General features: G+C 40.2%; 1 protein-coding gene across 6 annotated transcripts in view; it reads right to left on the bottom strand.

The window, feature by feature from the left end:
- The window catches only part of LOC133609544 (RNA-binding Raly-like protein), a 324,683-nt gene that overhangs the window by 19,505 nt on the left and 284,937 nt on the right, over positions 1 to 20,241 (bottom strand). For all 6 annotated transcript variants that reach the window (XM_061965202.2, XM_061965203.1, XM_061965199.2 and 3 more), the window contains 3 exons: positions 8,969 to 9,044; positions 8,219 to 8,281; positions 4,202 to 4,386 (listed from right to left, as the gene is read on the bottom strand). In XM_061965202.2, coding sequence (XP_061821186.1) covers positions 4,202 to 4,386; positions 8,219 to 8,281; positions 8,969 to 9,044 — 324 coding nt within the window. The remainder of the gene's footprint in view (positions 1 to 4,201; positions 4,387 to 8,218; positions 8,282 to 8,968; positions 9,045 to 20,241) is intronic.

Raw genomic sequence — 20,241 nt, 5'->3', positions numbered from 1 at the left:
TCAACCAAACCTATTCCTTACATTAACCGCACCGGGTTATAAAGCACACTGTCGGTGGTGTTATGGTATTTTTTTTGTCATAAAAAAATACAATCATGTGTGCTTACGAACTGTATCCCTGCAGACTGTATTGACCTATACTGATATATAATGTAGGAACCAGAAATATTAACAACAGAAAGAAACAACCCTTTTGTGTGAATGAGTGTGAATGAGTGTAAATGGGGGAGGGAGGTTTTTTGGGTTGGTGCACTAATTGTAAGTGTATCTGGTGTTTTTTATGTTGATTTAATAAAAAAAATAAAAAATTTAAAAAAAAAAAGATTATTTTTTTTTTTTTTTTTTTTTAATTTCTTGTGTGGCCTGGTACCAATCGATCCATGGACCGGTACTGGGCCGCGGCCCGGTGGTTGGGGACCACTCTATTAGAGTACTAAAACTGACCAGAGTTAATCAATAGTCAATCCACCAATGTACAGCTTTTTAAACATCACAAAATGCTTTTCTTTTTGAGGAAGTTAGATTTTGTGTTTTGTTGTTCGTTTTGATTGCTATTTTAACTGTTGTTTTTTATAAATACATAAATAAAGTTAATTGTTCTTTTTAGCACATTGCATTTCCTTTCTTTTTAATGAATACATTTGAATAATCATTTAAATTTTGTAACAACTGAATGAGCAGCATAGTTACAGTATAAAAAAATATATTTATGAATGAATTAGTCATCTTTGTTGTTCGTAAGCTTAAAATAACTTAAGCTGCATTGAAAAAGTTGATGGAAAAATTTGAGCCATAAAATATGTGTTCGCTTTATTATCTGACTAGTCGAATAATCGTTAAGATAGTCATTGACTAATCGACTATTAAAATAGTCGTTAGTTGCAGACCTACACTATAACAGCTTGTTAAGAAACAGAATAAATGGGATTTTGCATACTTGTACGCAATATTTTCACCATTATTATAGATTATTTAGACCACAAGGAAGTGTGTTAAATCACAATATGACCCCTTTAATGCATTGTTCATTTTGCCTGGGAGTGCTTTGTCTTGATTTTTCTATATTTGCTGTTTATAAACAGCTTGTTGCGGCACACATTACTTTTTGAACATCATTTAAAAGTCACTTTTGCTTAACAGGAACCTTTAATAGATCCTGTACTTTTGTTTTCTTGCATAGCCTCAATGGGCCTGAAAAACGTCACTTTGCAGGACGGCAAAAGTCAAACCAGAAATGTTTCTTTTACAATGATTGATGTGATGTAATTAAGTGCTTCCCAATTTTATATATATATTTTTACTTTCCCTCATCCTCTATTTGGGGCCTGTAGAGCAAGGGATTTGTCACGGCGCCGACAAGAGTCAAATGCACAAGAACAAAAACATACAGATGCAGCACTTGATTCATTGTCTGGCCTTTTTTTGTGTCTCCTGTAAAACCACAACGTTGTAACAAAGCAAGCTGCGAGCCGCGATAACGCCGGGCGAGACGGGCGACGTAGAGACACACACTGTGGCCAATTACGGCCCAGCCGACCCAGACCCATTGGCACATTAATAACTTTGGGACTGGGGAGTTCAAACAGCCTCCATCAAGGCCGCACAGAAATATGCAAGAATGTGGGGCGTCTACTTTGATAGTCTTCTCATTTGTGTTCATAAAACACGCTAAAAGCAATCTAATGTTGGGCCAGATTTGCTAATATAGTCCATCCGGAAAGTATTTACAGAGCTTCACTTTTCCCACATTTTGTTATGTTAAGCCTTCCTCCAAAATGGAATAAATTAATAATTTTTTTTTTTTTTTATATATACAAACAATACCCCATAATACCAATGTGATTTTTTTATTTTGTAAATTGCACATGCTGTTTAGCGCATTGTATTTGGATCTTAGTAAATCAGGCTCTTTGTGTGCTATTTTCACCAAATTTTCCGGAAACATTCTGCCTGGAGAAAAAAAACCCATTACGCATCAACACGTCAAACCTTATCATCCACCTGAAACGCCAGCCTCACTACGACGGTGTTTTGAAAGCCAAGAGGAGGCCTGTAGCTAACAGGGAGGTGAGCACCCCTTCAGAGAAAAAGGAGGAAAATTGAAAAAAAAAAAGAGGAACATCTCTATCAGCACCAAGTGCTGCCACGCAAACCTCGAAAGAACATTTTGAAAATCAAGACTACATTTCCTGCAATTAGGTGCATTTCTATACTATTTTGTACCTTTAGGTTTATTCTCATCTACCAACGTCTTTTGGATGTCTTTTAGACACATGTCCCATGTAATGTACCACAGATATTTTAGTGTCATTAGTAGATAATTTACTAACATTATTATACTTGAAAATGTAATATGAAATTATATAACAGGGGTCCCCAAATTTTTTGGCTCGGGGGCCGCACTGGGTTAAAAAAATTTGGTCGGGGGTCGGCCTATATCTATATATATGTATATTTATATACATATATATATATATTACGAGCGCGATGAGGTCACGTTATTGATGGGAAAATGCATTTTTCGACAATATGATTTGCCTGAGCGGCAAGGAGATACCAAGAGTAACAAGAAGTACAAAATGGATTAGAAAGGACAGATTGAAAAAAATATATATATATGTATACCGTATTTTTCGGACTATAAATCGCAGTTTTTTTCACAGTTTGGCCGGGCTCCAGTGCGACTTATATATGTTTTTTTCCTTTTTTATTATGCATTTTGGGCAGGTGCAACTTATACTCCGGTGCGACTTATACTCCGAAAAATACGGTATATATATATTATTTTTTTTAACTTGGGACTTCGCGAGGGCCGGATTTGGGACGCTGGAGGGCCGGATCTGGCCCACGGGCCGTAGTTTGGGGACCCCTATTCTATAACATGCATCCAAAGAACTCAGGAAACCTGTAGCCACGCCCCTTTGGGTAATAATACTTTCGGTGTTGAGACCTCTGTTTACAATCTGTCAAATCAAAAGCAAACCTTCTCGCTGGCTACTAATAAATACTTGAAAACTGGTTTGGAACTAACGGACTGTAATCATCCAAATATGATTTGCAGCAAAGTGGACAGCCGGCTGGATAGAGTCTTAACTTTTTTTCTTCTATTTATTTTGGAGCACCGTAAAAAGCTTGCTAGTTAGCTAACCATCTAGCTTGTTGTCGCCCTCCGGTCTCTATCAGAGCCACAACGTTGACGGCTGTCCACTTTGCTGTTAATCATATTAGCTTGTCCTGCAACTTAGTGCAGTGTTTAGCAGCGAGTACCGGCGGCTGAGGAGAGCGTTGAACATATTTTGTTTAGTTGCTCAAAAAGGTTCATTATGCCTTCTTATTCATATACTTTTTCAAATGTTCTTGCAATCAGACCATGTTTTCGGTGTATTAGGTGGTTAGTCGCTTGATGGTTAATGGAGGAGGGAGTCCCAGGTACACTTTGTTTAGATCATATTTTTATTGATATTTCACTTAAAAAACGCACAAGTGATATTTTGACGCAAAAATTAATGTTTAAAAACGCGAATTTACGCGTTTTTAAAATTCAATTTCACATGCCTGAGCCAAAGAAGCTACCCCAGAGCCAACCACAATGAAAAGTGTGTAGTGTGCACAAACTATAAATAAACCTACATTTAAGAAATAATAGATATGAATAAGTTAATTGGTTATCAGCATCGTTCTTGAAAAGCAGAAAGTTATCTGAAAAAAAAAATACATTGTTCATCCCTATTTTTTAGCATCGACATTTTATTCTTTCCACGTTTATTAACACCTATTTGTTTTGTTTTTTCCACTATTTATGTTTTTTTTGGTAATAGTATTTTTAAAAGGTGCGGCGAGCATAAAAACATATGTGGGCCGCACATTGGACACCCTTGCTTTAGTAGTTTATGATGCATTGACAGTTAATCAGAGCCAGATGGAAGATGGGCACATCTTGACGAGGATTACATTTTTGTTTGCACTTCGGCGTGTCACTCTTTTGCAACGCAGGAGATGCCAGGAGTGCATTAAATAGCTTTTTTAAAAGTGCCACAGCTGAATCACGCCGCCGCTTTTCTCTCTGAGCCAACACTCTGAGATTTGCATTAAGCTGTCAGCGTTTGAAAAGAACAAAATTCCATTAGCACGATTAAACCTTTGCTCGCTTTCAAGAAAAAGCATCCAGACAAAGAAGAAAGCGCCCCAGCATTGTACGTACGTTTGATGCCGGCTGCGGAGGAGGAGGACGTGGGAGGTCTGGAGGACGACGACGAGGAAGAGGAGGACGTTTTGATATGGAAGGAGGCTTTCCCGCGGCGGGAGGAAGGAGCCAGCACCCTGGAGCGCTTTACGGGGATCACGGCTCTTGGAGGGGGCGCCACTCGGCCGTGGTAGTCAAAAAGCCTCCAGGAGAGAGAGAGAGAGAGAGAGAGAGAGAGAAACATTGTAACATTTCACCTGGTTATCTGCTCCACTGGCACATTCCCACACACGCTATATGGACAAATATCTTGGAACATCTTAATTCTTTATAGAAAATCACCGAAATGATTCCCGAGCCCGGCCACCGCTGCTGCTCACTGCTCCCCTCACCTCCCAGGAGGTGGAACAAGGGGATGGGTCAAATGCAGAGGGTAATTTCACCACACCTTGTGTGTGTGACTATCAGTGGTACTTTAACTTGAACTTTTAAGACATTTTGGATAATTCTTTGTAAATTTGTTTGGGGAAAGCCCTTGTTTTCTATTCATCATGCACAAAAAAGGTCCATAAAGTCATGGATGAGTTCGGTGTGGAAGAACAAGACCTGTCAACCCTGCAAACAGCAAGAATATCCTTAGAAGCTATAAATAGCTGCTAATGAAGGGAATTACTTCCTGCAGCTGCAAAGTACACCAAGACTTTTTTTATTGAACGTCCATTTACAGCACATTGTCACATTTAAAATAACTCCGCTCGGTCCTGCTCAAACTAAATGTCAACTGAGGGTGTCATCTTCCGCCAAGAATCATGGCTCTCGACAAGTGTGGCATTTAGAAAAACATTTTTTTTTTTTTTTTTTGCAGTCGAGTACTGAGGTCACAGGCGGACAAACGAGAGGACAAGTGTCCACCGTCTCGCGTGGAACCTCTTCAGCAACACAACACAGATAGTGTTGTGTTATTTGCGCATATTAAGAGATGGCCTTTTTAGTGCCCCAAAATGTCCAAAAGTCACATAGCAACAGTCAAGAATTGCATCTTTCAGCGCGGAAAAAAGTTAGAACTTAAACGATAAGAGTTGAGGGAGACCACGCCTGCAAAAATTGCTAATCGAAAATGACAGGAGAGATCTGCTGTTTTTAAGAGTCTACTGAAAAAAACTCACTCTCAATGACAGGAGAAAACAGACTGCTGTTTTTAGGAATCTAATGCAAAAATGCCGTTCAAAGATCCTCAGTATGACAGTAGCATTTGGCAGTTTTTAAAATACCTACTGTCAATGATCCACTTTATAACTGCTGTTTTTAGAAATCTGCTTAAAACAGTAGTCAACAATCATCTATAGGACAGAAGCATTTTGCAATTTTTAAGGCCCTAATGCCAAAGATCCTTCATTTGACTGCTGTTTTTAGGAATCTGCGCAAAAACACAAATCAAAGATCCCCTAAATGGCTGCAGTTTGTATAAATCTGCTTACAACAGTGGTTAACGATTCTCTATAGGACTGCTGTTATTAGGAATCTGTTTAAAAACACGAATTAAAGATCCTCTAAATGATTGCAGTTGGTTGAAATCTGCTTTAAACAGTGGTTAACGATTCGCTATAGGGCTGCTATTATTAGGGATCTGCTTCAAAACACGAATCAAAGACCCTCTAAATGACTGCTGTTTTTAGGAATCTAATGCAAAAATGTCATTCAAAGATCCTCAGTATGACAGTATCATTAGGAAGTTTTTTTTAAATACCTACTGTCAATGATCCACTTTATAACTGCTGTTTTTAGAAATCTGCTTAAAACAGTAGTCAACAATCTATAGCAGTGGTCCCCAACCTTTTTGTAACTGCGGACCGGTCAACGCTTGAAAATTTGTCTCACGGACCGTTTTTTTTTTAAATTTTTTCATTTTTTGGTCATAAAAAAATACAATCATGTGTGCTTACGGACTGTATCCCTGCAGACTGTATTGATATATATTGATATATAATGTAGGAACCAGAATATTAATAACAGAAATAAACAACCCTTTTGTGTGAATGAGTGTAAATGGGGGAGGGAGGTTTTTTGGGTTCGTGCACTAATTATAAGTGTATCTTTTTTTTTTATATGTTGATTTAATAAAAAAATAAATAAAATAAAATGTTTTTTTTTTGCTTTTAATTTCTTGTGCGGCCCGGTACCAATCGATCCACGGACCGGTACCGGGCCGCGGCCCAGTGGTTGGGGACCTCTGATTCAGAGGATCTTTGATTAGTGTTACTGCCATCAAACATTACATTTGTTAGACTTTTGTCAATTCTTTCACTTTGTCTTTGCACCTTACAAATGTGCTTCTTTTTTTCTCGGTTCTTAAAAACAGCAGTGTTCATTTTCTTAGAAGATCTTTGATTAGCGTTTTTGGCAGCAGCTTTATACACAACAAATGGGTCCCATTATGTAGAAGATCTTTGATGAGCATATTTCCTAAAAACAGCTGTGTGCCTTTGTCGTAAAAATGATCTTTGACTGTTTTGTTTTACAGTAGGTCCGTAAAAACAGCAGAGTGGTCATGTCATGTTGAGGATCTTTGACAAACGTTTTTGGCAGTAGCTTTGCAGCACTGCACTTCTGTTATCTAGAGGATCTTTGATAAGCATATCTGCAGTCAATCCATAAGTTCTCTTTTCGTATAGATGATCTTTGACTAGTTTTTTTTTAATTGTAGGTAAAAACAGCAGAGTGGTCATGTTATATACTGTAGAGGATCTTTGACTTGTGTTTTTTGGAGTATGTTCTTAAAAACAGCAGCACGCTTCTGTCATTTAGAGGATCTTTGATTAGTGTTTTTACATTAGGTCCACATAAACAGCTGAGTGCTCTTGTCGTATAGATCAGTGGTCCCCAACCTTTTTTTTTTTCTTGTGCGGCCCAGTACCAATCGGTCCGCGGCCCGGTGGTTGGGACCACTGATCTATAGGACAGAAGCTGTTATTAGGAATCTGCTTAAAACACGAATCAAAGATCCTATAAATGACTGCTGTTTGTAGGAATCTGCTTAAAACAGTGGTTAACGATTCTCTATAGAACTGCTGTTATTAGGAATCTGCTTAAAAACACAAATCAAAGATCCTCTAAATGATTGCTGTTTGTAGGAATCTGCTTAAAACACTAGTTAAATATCTGCATAACAGCAGCATTTTGCAGTTAAGGCACTACTGTCATACACCTTTTATAAAACTGCTGTTTTTAGGAATCTGCCTAAAAACACTAGTCAGAGAGCCTCTTTGACCACAATTTTTAGGAATTTGCTTAAAAACACCAGTAAAAATCTTCTATATGACTGCTGTTTCTCAGAATCTGCTTCAAAAACTCATGTCGCATGTTTTGAACTGAACTTCATGGGCCGCCAGTTAAATAGATTTGCTTTACAACTAGGGCTGCAACTAACGATTCATTTGATAATCGATTAATCTGTCGATTATTACTTCAATTAATCGATTAATAATCGGATAAAAAAAGACAAACTACATTTCTATCCTTTCCAGTATTTTATTTGGGAAAAAAAACAGCATACTGGCACCATACTTATTTTGATTATTGTTTCTCAGCTGTTTGTACATGTTGCAGTTTATAAATAAAGGTTTATAAAAAATATATAAAAATAAATAAATAATAAAAAATGTTTTTTTTGTTTTTTTTAATTGCCTCTGCGCATGCGCATAGCATAGATCCAACGAATCGATGACTAAATTAATCGCCAACTATTTTTATAATCGATTTGGGAAGACTATGTCTCCCGGCTGGCCTGGGAACGCCTCGGGGTCCCACAGGAAGAGCTGGACGAAGTGGCTGGGGAGAGGGAAGTCTGGGCTTCCCTGCTTAGGCTGCTGCCCCCGCGACCCGACCTCGGATAAGCGGAAGAAGATGGATGGATGGATTTTAATCGATTAGTTGTTGCAGCCCTATTTACAACTTGATTGGAATAATTTTGAGCCATGAGTGTTGGAGCCACAGTGAGATTGCGTCCTTGCGAGGCACCATTGGAAGCCCACATACCTGCTGTAGAAGTCATCTCTGTAGTACTCGTAGTCAAATTCATAACCACTGTGGGAGAGGGGGCTAGATGGAGAGAGAGAGAGGGAAAAAGAGACAGAGATAAATAAATTGAGTTTTTTCTTATTCTGAAGATTCCAATCTGGACCTGTCAGGAGCAAAGCGGATCAAACTGCAGCGGCTTTGACTCGAATGGACGCGCTGCGGTTTTCCGCCGGAGGCTTGGAGGAGGTTAAGCAGCAAGACGCTCGCACACACACACACACACACACACGCACGCACGCACGCACGCACGCACGCACGCACGCACGCACGCACGCACGCACGCGCGCGAAGACAGCAGATCAAATAAGTATAGAGGGAGACGTAAAGTCAATGAGAGAGGAGGGAGGAATCAAAAATCTATGCAAAAGCTTCACCAGTGATATGTTTGAAATGTAGGGAATAATAAATAATGACTAATAATGTATTGCTACTCAAAATATTCTTGATTAAAATTACAAAATTAGCATTTCCATTTATGGCATAATTACATTTTATATTCCGCATGCTCAGCGATAACATGCAAATGAAGCGTTGTCATAAAAACAAGCCACAAATGAATACATTAGAAAGTTAATTCAAAGTGGGACTGAATATGAGCTTTACCAAGGTCTATGTCAGCAGTCTGACTGGAACAAAACCCAAAATGTATACGAGACAAGTTAACCAGACAGCACCATTTAAAAAAACAAAAAACAAAGACAGTCTTACCTGTAGACCGCTGAGATGGGCCTTTTGGAGACGGTTTTGGGCCTGTAGGGTTTGGGCTCGCCAGCCATGTTTATGTCTGAAAACACACACAGAAACACCAACAAAGTCATTAACAAGCCATCTAATATCCAGGGGCCAATTTCCCCTTCTTTTTTTTAGCTCAGCGGGACAGAACAGCAAGCTGCATATCATGCACAGTCTTGACTAAAGAATAGTATTCTTATGTGATTGTGAGATCAAAGTATGCTTATTGACAATGCAAGCTCCTGGCCAGAGTTTCCTGTTTTTTTCCTTGGTTCAACATCAGCAAGTTGCATATCATACACTGCCTTGACTGAAGACACTTCTTGAGGTGATGTTGAGTTAGGACCGGGCGATATATCGAATATACTCGATATATCGCGGTTTTGTCTCTGTGCGATATAGAAAATGACTATATCGTGATATTCGAGTATACTTTCTCACGCAGTTGATTTTAGCTGCGGGCATTACACAACAGGTGTTTCTCACTCTTTCTTGTCTCTCCTTCTCACAGAGACATAAAACAAGCGCACCTTCTTACATACGTCACACGAGAGGTAGCAGCATAGGTAACGTTAGCTGTGGTGCTAATGGAGTGGTGCGAGTGGTAATACGAGAGAAAGAAGGTGTGAATCTGGTAACAAATGAAGGAAGAATTAATTCCCAAGAAAAACAGCACGGGGTCCATCGTCTGGCGGTGGTTTGGCTTCAAGCGGGAAGATGTTGAACAGACAACCGTAATATGTCGAGTATGCGGCAAAAGCGTTGCTACAGAAAGTAGCATTACTGCTAAGTTGTAGCATCATTTGAAAAGTCACCCGCTAGAGAATGAAGAGTGCTTGAAACTCCGCATGTCAACATCTCCGTTCGGTGCCACACCCACAGAATGCCCAAGCAAACCATTTCCACATCAACAACGTATGAAAAAAATAGTCCACAACAGAAGGAGATAACGTCTGCAGGAACCTAACACATAGCGAAGGACATTCACTATTTGATTTCCTATTATGCAGCTAATTTTCATTTGACAGTTATTGAAATATCTTGTGTGACATCATGCACAAAAGTGCACATTATTTGTGGCGTTCTGTACAAAAAGTGCACTTTAGTTTAGTGTTGTTTTGATATGTCATCTTAGTGACATCATGCACAAAAGTGCACTAATAGCTCGTTTTAAAATGTCTCTGACAATCTTGCACTTTCTGTTTTGAAATGACATGAATGTTTGTGCCACTGCTTAATAACTGTTTAATAAATACAGTTTTGGTAAATTGACTTAGTTGTGATTTCCCTCTCTGCATGAAAGTTTAAAATGAGCATATATTAATGCAGTATGAACACGAATGTTTTAATGTAGACACATATAATCATCATACTGCTGTGATTATATGCATCAAGTGTTCATTCAAGGCTAAGGCAAAATATCGAGATATATATCGTGTATCGTGACATGGCCTAAAAATATCGAGATATTAATAAAAGGCCATATCGCCCAGCCCTATGTTGAGTATGTAGCGAGAGACACAAAATAAAACCTATATTTTTCCTGCAGATTTGCTCCAATTTTGGGTGCCCACCATTCTTTTTTGTTGAGCGAGACAACAAATCAAGCTAAAGAATCGTATTGTTAAGTGACTAACTGTGAGATCAAAGTGCTTACCATATCTACAATGCTACAGTAGCTCCTGTATTTGGCCACAGTTGCTCAAATTTGAGGTCCAATGTCTTTTTCCTTGGTTTTACTTTCCTGTGTCTTTTACCTTGGTTCAATATTAGCTAGTTGAATTTCATACACGGTCTTGTCTGAAGAAGCTTCTTTAGGTGATGATGAGTATGCAGCTAGAAACACAATGTACAGTAGAACCTCTCCTACGCGTCATTCTTTTGTGTTGTGGGAGACATACAATTAAGCTGCATAGCATGCACAGTCTTGACTAAAGAATCGTATTCTTATGTGGCTGTGAGAGCAAAGTATGCCTACGATTGAAAACGCTAGCTCCTGGCCACAGAGTTGCTCACATTTGAGGTCTAATGCTTTCCTGTGTTTTTTTCCTTGGTTCAATATCAGCAAGCTGTATATCATACACTGTCTTGACTGAAAACACTTCCTGAAGTCATGATGATTATGCAGCTAGAGACACAAAGTAAAAGCTCTATTTACCTGCAGATTTGCTCTAATTTTTCTTTTGTTGAGCCAGACATAAGCAAGCTACATATCATGCACTCTTGACTAAAGAATCGTATTGTTAAGTGACTGACTGTGAGATCAAAGTGCTTATCTACAATGCTACAGTAGCTTCTGTATTTGGCCACACAGTTGCTTAAATTTGAGGACCAATGTTTTCCTGTCTTTTCCCTTGATTCAATATCACCAAGCTGCATATCATACACTATCTTGTCTGAAGAAGCTTCTTTAGGCGGTGAGAAGTATGCAGTTAGAGACACAATGTAGAACCTGTATTTTCCTGCAGATTTGCTCCAATTCTGGGTACCCGTCATTCTTTTTTGTTGTACGAGACGTATAAACAAGATGCATATCAAGCACAGTCTTGACTAAAGAGTCATATTCTTCTGTGAATGTGAGATCAAAATATGCCTATCTTACAATGCTAGCTCGTGGCCACAGAGTTGCTCAAATTTAAGGTCCTGCGTCTATTTCCTTAGTTCAATATTAGCAAGCAGGCAGCACGGTGGAAGAGGGGTTGGTGCGTCTGCCTCACAATACGAAGGTCCTGAGTAGTCCTGAGTTCAATCCCGGGCTCGGGATCTTTCTGTGTGGAGTTTGCATGTTCTCCCCGTGACTGTGTGGGTTCCCTCTGAGTACTCTGGCTTCCTCCCACTTCCAAAGACATGCACCTGGGGATAGGTTGATTGGCAACACTAAATTGGCCCTAGTGTGTGAATGTGAGTGTGAATGTTGTCTGTCTATCTGTGTTGGCCCTGCGAGATGGGGACTTGTCCAGGGTGTACCCCGCCTTCCGCCCGATTGTAGCTGAGATAGGCTCCAGCGCCCCCCGCGACCCCGAAGGGAATACACGGTAGAAAATGGATGGATGGAATATTAGCAAGCTGCATATCATACACTGTCTTGTTGAAATAAGCTTCTTTAGGTGATGATGAGTATGCTGCTAGAGAAACAATGTACAGTAGAACTACGGCTGGGCGATATGGCCTTTTTTAAAAATCTCAATATTTTTAGGCCATATCGCGATACACGATATATATCTCGATTAGGGCTGCAACTAACGATTAATTTGATAATCGATTAATCTGTCGATTATTACTTCAATTAATCAATTAATAATCGGATAAAAGAGACAAACTACATTTCTATCCTTTCCAGTATTTTATTGAAAAAAAACCAACATGCTCGCACCATACTTATTTTGATTATTGTTTCTCAGCTGTTTGTACGTGTTGCAGTTTATAAATAAAGGTTTATAAAAAAAATAAAAAAATAAATGAAATAAAATAAAATTGCCTCTGCGCAAAGCATAGATCCAACGAATCAATGACCAAATTAATCGCCAATTATTTTTATAATCGATTGTAATCGATTTAATCGATTAGTTGTTGCAGCCCTAATCTCAATATTTTGCCTTAGCCTTGAATGAACACTTGATACATATAATCACAGCAGTATGATGATTCTGTGTGTCTACATTAAAACATTCTTGTTCATACTGCATTAATCTACCAGTATGCTCATTTTAAACTTTCATGCAGGGAGGGAAATCATAACTAAGTCAATTTAGCAAAACTGTATTTATTAAACAGTTATTAAGCAGTGGCACAAACATTCATGTCATTTCCAAAACAGAAAATGCAAGATTGTCAGAGACATTTTAAAACAAGCTATAAGTGCACTTTTGTGCATGATGACACACAAGATATTTCAATAAGTGTCACATAAATATTAGCTGCATATCAAATAGTATATGTCCTACGGTGTTGATGTGGAAATAGTTGCTTCTGCATTTAGTTGGTGCGGCACCGAACGGAGATGTTGACATGATGTAAAGACATATTCCCACTTGAAGCCAAACCACCGTCAGACGATGGACCCCGTGCTGTTTTTCTTGGGAATTAATTATTCCTCCATTTGTTACCAGATTCACACCTTCTTTCTCTCGTATTACCACTCAAACCACACCGCTAGCTGTTAGCATCACAGCTAACGTTACCATGTCGCTACCTCTCGCTCCGCGGGAGCGTGTGACGTTGCTCACGTGACAGTATGTGACCTATGTAAGAAGGTGCGCTTGTTTTAAGTATCTGTGAGAAGGAGAGACATGAAAGAGTGAGAAACGCATGCAGTTTAATGCTCCGCAGCTAAAAGCAACTGCGTGAGAACGTATACTCGAATATCACGATATAGTCATTTTCTATATCGCACGGAGACAAACCCGCCCTAAGTAGAACCTCTATTTTTCCTGCAGATTTACTCCAATTTTGGGTACCCGTCATTATTTTTTGTTGTGAGAGACATATAATTAAGCTGCATTTCATGTACAGTCTGAGATCAAAGTATGCCTTCTGTATCTTCAATGCTAGCTCTGTATTTGGCCACAGAGTTGCTCAAATTTTAGGTACAATGTTTTCCTGTTTCTTTTTAGCAAGCTGCATATCATACCCTGTCTTGACTAAAGAAGCTTTCTTAGGTGTGGACGAGTATGCAGCTAGGGCAGGGGTCGGCAACCCGCGGCTCCGGAGCCGCATGCGGCTCTTTGATCACTCTGATGCGGCTCGGCAGCTTACTTGCTGAACCCCCCAATTTTCCCGTGAGACTTCCGGATTTCAATGCCTCTCGCAGAAACCTCCCGGGATTAATATTCACCGATTTTCACCCTTACAGCTATAATAAGGGCGTGCCATGATGGTACAACATTTGGCGCTCTCTACACTCTGTATTAACAGCGTGCCAGCCCAACGTTTGTTATACAATATACATCTTCTGCTTGCACACGAACGGGACAGCAAGGCATACTTGGTCAACAGCCACACAGGTTACACTGATGGTGACCATATAAAACAACTTTAACACTCTTACTAATAATGCGCCACACTTTGAACCAAAACCAAACAAGAATGACAAACACATTTCGGGAGAACATCTGCACCTTAACACAACATAAACACAACAGAACAAACACCCAGAATCCCATGCAGCCCTGACTCTTCCGGGCTACATTATACACCCCTGCTACCACCAAACCCCGCCCCCACCCCAACCCTGCTCCCTCACACATCAACCCCCCCCCCCTCTGTGCGTCGGTTGAGGTGGGCGGGGTTTGGTAGCGGGGGTGTATAATGTATCCCGGAAGAGTTAGGGCTGCATGGGATTCTGGGTATTTGTCCTGTTGTGTTTATGTTGTGTTACTGTGCAGATGTTCTCCCGAAATGTGTTTGTCATTCTTGTTTGGTGTGGGTTCACAGTGTGGCGCATTATTAGTAAGAGTGTTATAGTTTTTTTTTTATACCGCCACCGTCAGTGTAACCTGTGTGGTTGTTGACCAAGTATGCCTTGCTGTCACCAACGTGAGCAAGCGGAATCACCATACAACGTGTAACTGATCAGGCACATTGGTTGTAGTGGGTGCCATATGCTGTACCATCACGGCACGCATGACGCTGACAAGCGCCATTCATCTAAAACCCGTGTGCCGCACCAGCTTTCAAATTCCATATAAAGGCGTGGGCAATGTGTCTGAGACCCTTGGTTTATGCATAGCACAAAGCAAAAAGAAAACTTTGTCTGCAGTGTTATTTAATTTAAAATTTCAAAAAAGTTTTGCGGCTCCCACTGTTTTCTATAATTTGCGAAACTGGTCAAAATGGCTCTTTGACTGGTAAAGGTTGCCGACCCCTGAGCTAGGGGAACAAACAATGTAGAACTTGCACAAATTTTGGCTTAAGTTTTTGTTCAGCGGGCCATATAATCAAGCTGCATATCATTCAGTCTTGACTAAAGAAGTTCCTTTTGCGATAGTAACATCAAATCAAATCAAATCAAATCAAATCAACTTTATTTATAAAGCACATTTAAAATTTACCACAGGGGTAGCCAAAGTGCTGTACAATGAGCAGGTTAAAAGATAAAACGAGTACCGAGCAAATACAACACAACACAAACAGAACATGATAAAAAATAAATAATTAAAATAGAATTAATAAAAACATAAAAACATAAAAACAGGATCACAGCAGGTGTATTATGGGGCGCCATTGCAGGATGGATATCACTCAGTGTTAAAAGCCATGGAATAAAAATATGTTTTTAAGAGAGATTTAAAAACAGGAAGAGAGGAGGCTTGTCTAACACTCAGGGGTAGGTCGTTCCAGAGCTTGGGAGCAGCAACGGCGAAAGCTCTGTCACCTCTAAGCTTCAGCCTTGTGTCAGGGACCGTCAACAGCAGCTGATCGGCTGATCTTAAGGATCGGGTGGGGCAGTAAGGCTGAAGGAGGTCGGAGAGATAGGTTGGCGCGAGGTTGTTTAGACATTTAAAAACAAATAAAAGGAGTTTAAAATGTATTCGGTAACGCACAGGGAGCCAGTGAAGGGACGCTAAAATAGGGGTGATGTGCTCACGTCTGCGGGTCTGTGTTAGCAGACGAGCAGCAGAGTTCTGCACGAGCTGCAGGCGGGCGAGGGAGGCCTGGCTAATGCCAACATACAGGGCATTACAGTAATCAAGACGAGTCGAGATAAAAGCGTGGATTAATTTCTCAAGATCATGTCTTGATAGAAGCGGTTTCACTTTCGCTATTTGGCGTAATTGATAAAAGCTTTTTTGAACGACGCTGCTGATTTGTTTTTCGAATTTAAAATCTGAGTCAAACTTTACCCCCAGGTTTGTGACAGAGTCGCTGAGATACGGGGTCAGAGTGCCGAGGTCAACGTTGGGGGAGGGAGAGCGACTTGGACCGAACAACATAACTTCTGTTTTGTCTTCATTTAGGCTCAGGAAGTTAGCTGAAAGCCAGACTTTGATGTCGTGCAGGCAGTCAATAAGACTTTGAACTGTGTTATTTTGTGCCATGGGAAAATAAATCTGGCAATCATCGGCATAAAAATGAAATGCAATACTGTACTTCCTAAAAATAGAACCAAGGGGGAGAAGGTAAAGCGCAAATAAAATTGGGGCAAGGATTGAACCCTGGGGGACCCCATGTGGTAAAGGAGCTGTGGACGACATAAAACTGTCTACTTTTACACAAAAACTCCTGTCGGTTAGGTACGACCGGAACCAGTTGAGGGCGGCGCCCTTAATGCCCACACAGTTCTCAAGACGAGTGATTAAGGTGGCGTGGTCGACGGTGTCGAACGCAGCAGACAGATCTAAAAGCACCAGGACAACATATTTACCAGAATCAGTGGACAGGAGGATATCGTTAAAAACTTTTAGAAGCGCTGACTCTGTGCTGTGGAGGGCTTTAAAACCGGACTGGAACAGCTCAGTGATACCATTATCCTCTAAGAAGGGCAGCAACTGACTGTAGACAACCTTCTCTAATATTTTGGAAATGTATGGAAGATTAGAGATAGGTCTGAAGTTAGAGAGGAGAGAGGGGTCGAGGCTGGGTTTTTTAAGTAGAGGTCGTACCACTGCATGTTTAAACTCTACTGGAACTATTCCAGAAGAGAGGCTACTATTGATAATGTTAAGGACACTTGATCCAATAGTAGCAAGTACCTCCTTAAACAGGCGAGGTGGGAGGGCATCTGCAGGAGAACCAGAGGGCTTCATATGACTAACTGTGTCACTTAAAAAAGAAAAGGACACCGGCTCAAACTGATGGAAAACAGAAGAGAAATGCAGGGGAACAGAAGGGTCATATGAAGGCTGAGATAGACTGGCTCTAGTTGACACAATTTTGTCAGTGAAAAAATGGAGACAATTTTCACAGAATTCAAAAGAAGCATCAAAACCAGCAGATTTGGGAGCATCAATGACAGTGTTAATAGTTTTAAACAGAACTCTGGGGTTGTTACAGTTAGAAGATATAATCTGAGATAGATATATATTCATTTCTGCTTTTACAGTCATCTGAAAGGAAAACAGGCTTTCTTTAAAAATGGCAAAGGACACATGCAGCCTGTCTTTTTTCCATTTTCTCTCTGCTCTTCTACATACGCGCCTGGCAGCCCGAGTGACGTCATTCAACCAGGGTTGAGGCGTGGCTTTAGCGCGGCGGCATTTGAAAGGCGCCATCGTGTCCAGTGTTTGTAAACAGATAGAGTTGAACCCAGAAACCAACTCTTCAGTATTCAGACACACAGATGCTGCAGAATTATCATCACAAAGAGTAAAAAAAATAGAGGAGAACCGAGCAGGAGACGAAGAATTAAACATGCGAGAGCGTTGGGGCGGTGCGCACAATTTAACTGGACACTGCGTGGCAATATCAAACAGGATCGGCATGTGATCAGAGAACACAGCGTCGCAAATGTCCAAATTAAAAACACACAAACCATACGAGAGCACTAAATCGAGTGTATGCCCGCGTTCATGTGTAGAACCACACACAGACTGTACAAAGTTAAATGAGTCGATTATATTCAGGAAGCTCCTGGAAAGCGGCTCATCTGGACAGCAGGTGTGAATATTAAAATCACCCACAATAAGGACACGATCATATTTCACATCAACACATGCCGGTCCGTTATGCGAGCTGGAAAAACAACATAGCTCCTCTATTTGTTCACAGATTTATGCTAATTTTGGGTTACATTTCCTCTTCTTTCTTTTTAGTTCAGCGATACATAACAGCAAGCTGCATATTTACTAAAGCCTATCTAGGCTTATTGTCATATTTAGAAATAAAATAGCTTAATTTGTCTGTAGATGTGCAAATGAAATGTTGGGTCCAGTGTGCTGTTCGTTTGGTTCAGTGATAACCGCAAGGTGCCTGCCATTCATTGTCTTGATTAATGAGCCACAATACACTATGTATAATGATGTGGTAGGATTAGTATATCAAAAAGCTGCACACAAGAAATCCATACCACAGGAACCCTAATGAGGAGTATGAATAATTCCATTACCAAAATAAATCAGTGTGAGAAGAAAGTGACTTTAGAACAGTAGCTATAGTCAATAACGCCTCGTGATGCAGCAACGGGACGCCACTGGGCTCAAAGCAAAGAACACACAGCTGAAGGTCTCTGAAGTATTTTGGCTGTAAAACTAACTTTAGGGGAAAGACAAAATAAGTTTTGTGACCACACTAGTTGATTGAAGCGGGATTGTTTTTCTCGGGAAAAGGTTGTTATGAGGTCCGCCCCTGCTTGCGGAGACAGAGCAGCTCCTGGGAGGCGAAATAAACTCAAAGTGAAAGAGGCAGATGCAGCACTAGGAAAATGTATCTTTGTTGCAGACGGGAAAGTAAAACTAACATGCAGGTTTCAGTGGCATCACCATCTAATGACCTGGCATGCATATGGCACTTTTGCAAATCTATACGAACTGGTATCACATTTTTTCTTTCAGGTTCTACTAGACTGGGGGTCACCAACCCGCGGCTCTTGAGCCGCATGCAGCTCTTTAGTGCCAACCTAGTGGCTCCCTGGATAATTTTTAAAAAAGGACTGAAAATGGAAAAAGGTGGGGAAAAATATTTTTTTTTGTTTTAAGTATGTTTTTTGTTTGAGGACAAACATGACACAAACCTTCCCAATTGTTAGAAAGCCCACTGTTTAATATGTTTGTGTGTATGCTTCACTGATGAGAGTATTTGGTGAATATCGTTTTGTCCTACTCATTTCGGCGGTTCTTGAACTCACCATAGTGTGGACTGTGACGCAACAGTTTCTTTACATGTAAAATCTTCCACTCCTTCTTTGTCTCATTTTTTTCCACCAAAAATGTCATGCTGTGCATGAATGCACAAAGGTGCACTTTGTTGATGTTGATTGACTTGTTAAAAAGTTAAAAGTTAAAGTACCAATGATTGTCACACACACACTAGGTGTGGCGAAATTATTCTCTGCATTTGACCCATCACCCTTGATCACCCCCTGGGAGGTGAGGGGAGCAGTGAGCAGCAGCGGTGGCCGCGCCCGGGAATCATTTTTGGTGATTTAACCCCCAATTCCAACCCTTGATGCTGAGTGCCAAGCAGGGAGGTAATGGGTCCCATTTTTATAGTCTTTGGTATGACTCGGCCGGGATTTGAACACACAACCTACCGATCTCAGGGCGGACACTCTAACCACTAGGCCACTGAGTAGGTGGAGTGTTGGAGTGCTAATCAGGCATATTTGGTCAGTGCATGACTGCAAGCTAATCAATGCTAACATGCTATTTAGGCTAGCTGTATGTACATATTGCATCATTATGCCTCATTTAATATCCTTTACTTTTATCCTCTTTGTATATAATTTAGTTTAGCATGTCTCATGCCACATTATCTGTATGTAATATTGACTGCATTTCTGATAGTTGTTTGTGTGCCATGTTGTTCCAGACTACAGCAAACGTTACCTAGCTTGCCAAAGATTGTAATAAATCTATTAAAAGAAGACAGCCTGTTATTTTCTTTAACTTGGAGACACACATCTATACCTTTGGACAATAAACGCCAGTAATTTCCAGGGGTTATATTACCTTCTGAGTAGCCTCTGATTTACTATGGTTTCTAATGTTGTAAAAATGTGTAGAATAAATATTACATTTCAACATTTCTGTCTACAAAGATTTGCGTCAGCCTGCAACACAGCCATTTTGATAGTAGGCTGTTATAGCTAATAAAGACACTTACATCATGTGTTGCCTTCATTATAAGACTTATATACGGCTTTTCATTTTTTGCGGCTCCAGACAGATTTGTTTTTTGTATTTTTGATGGCTCTTTCAACTATATGGGTTGCCGACCCCTGTACTAGGCCTTTGTGGCGTTAACAACACAAGCAGCAGAGGAGGAAACTCATTCTCCCGATGCGACAGAGTCATTGCAGCGGAACAGCACCGAGGCAGAAACGAGCTGCCGGCGAGCTGTGTCAGCGCCATCTCTCAGGAGAGACGGGAATAAATCCTACACTCAGTATGTTTACATGCACTAAAAAAAAAAAAAATATTGCATGAACTAGCTGGAAACCATCTTTTCATATAAACATCTTAACTAGATCGTGTTGGACTTTTTAAAGACTGGATTAAAATACATCGATGATGAAATTGTAAATCAGTTCCCTCTTGTATACTCTTGTGGTACCTCAATTTAAGAGTGTTTTGAGATAAGAGCTATTTATCGGC

The sequence above is a fragment of the Nerophis lumbriciformis genome, linkage group LG07 (assembly GCF_033978685.3).
Source record: "Nerophis lumbriciformis linkage group LG07, RoL_Nlum_v2.1, whole genome shotgun sequence".
In the NCBI taxonomy this organism is placed as follows: Eukaryota; Metazoa; Chordata; class Actinopteri; order Syngnathiformes; family Syngnathidae; genus Nerophis; species Nerophis lumbriciformis.
Note: the sequence above shows the minus strand (reverse complement) of the source record. Positions and strands in the feature narration are given on the sequence as shown.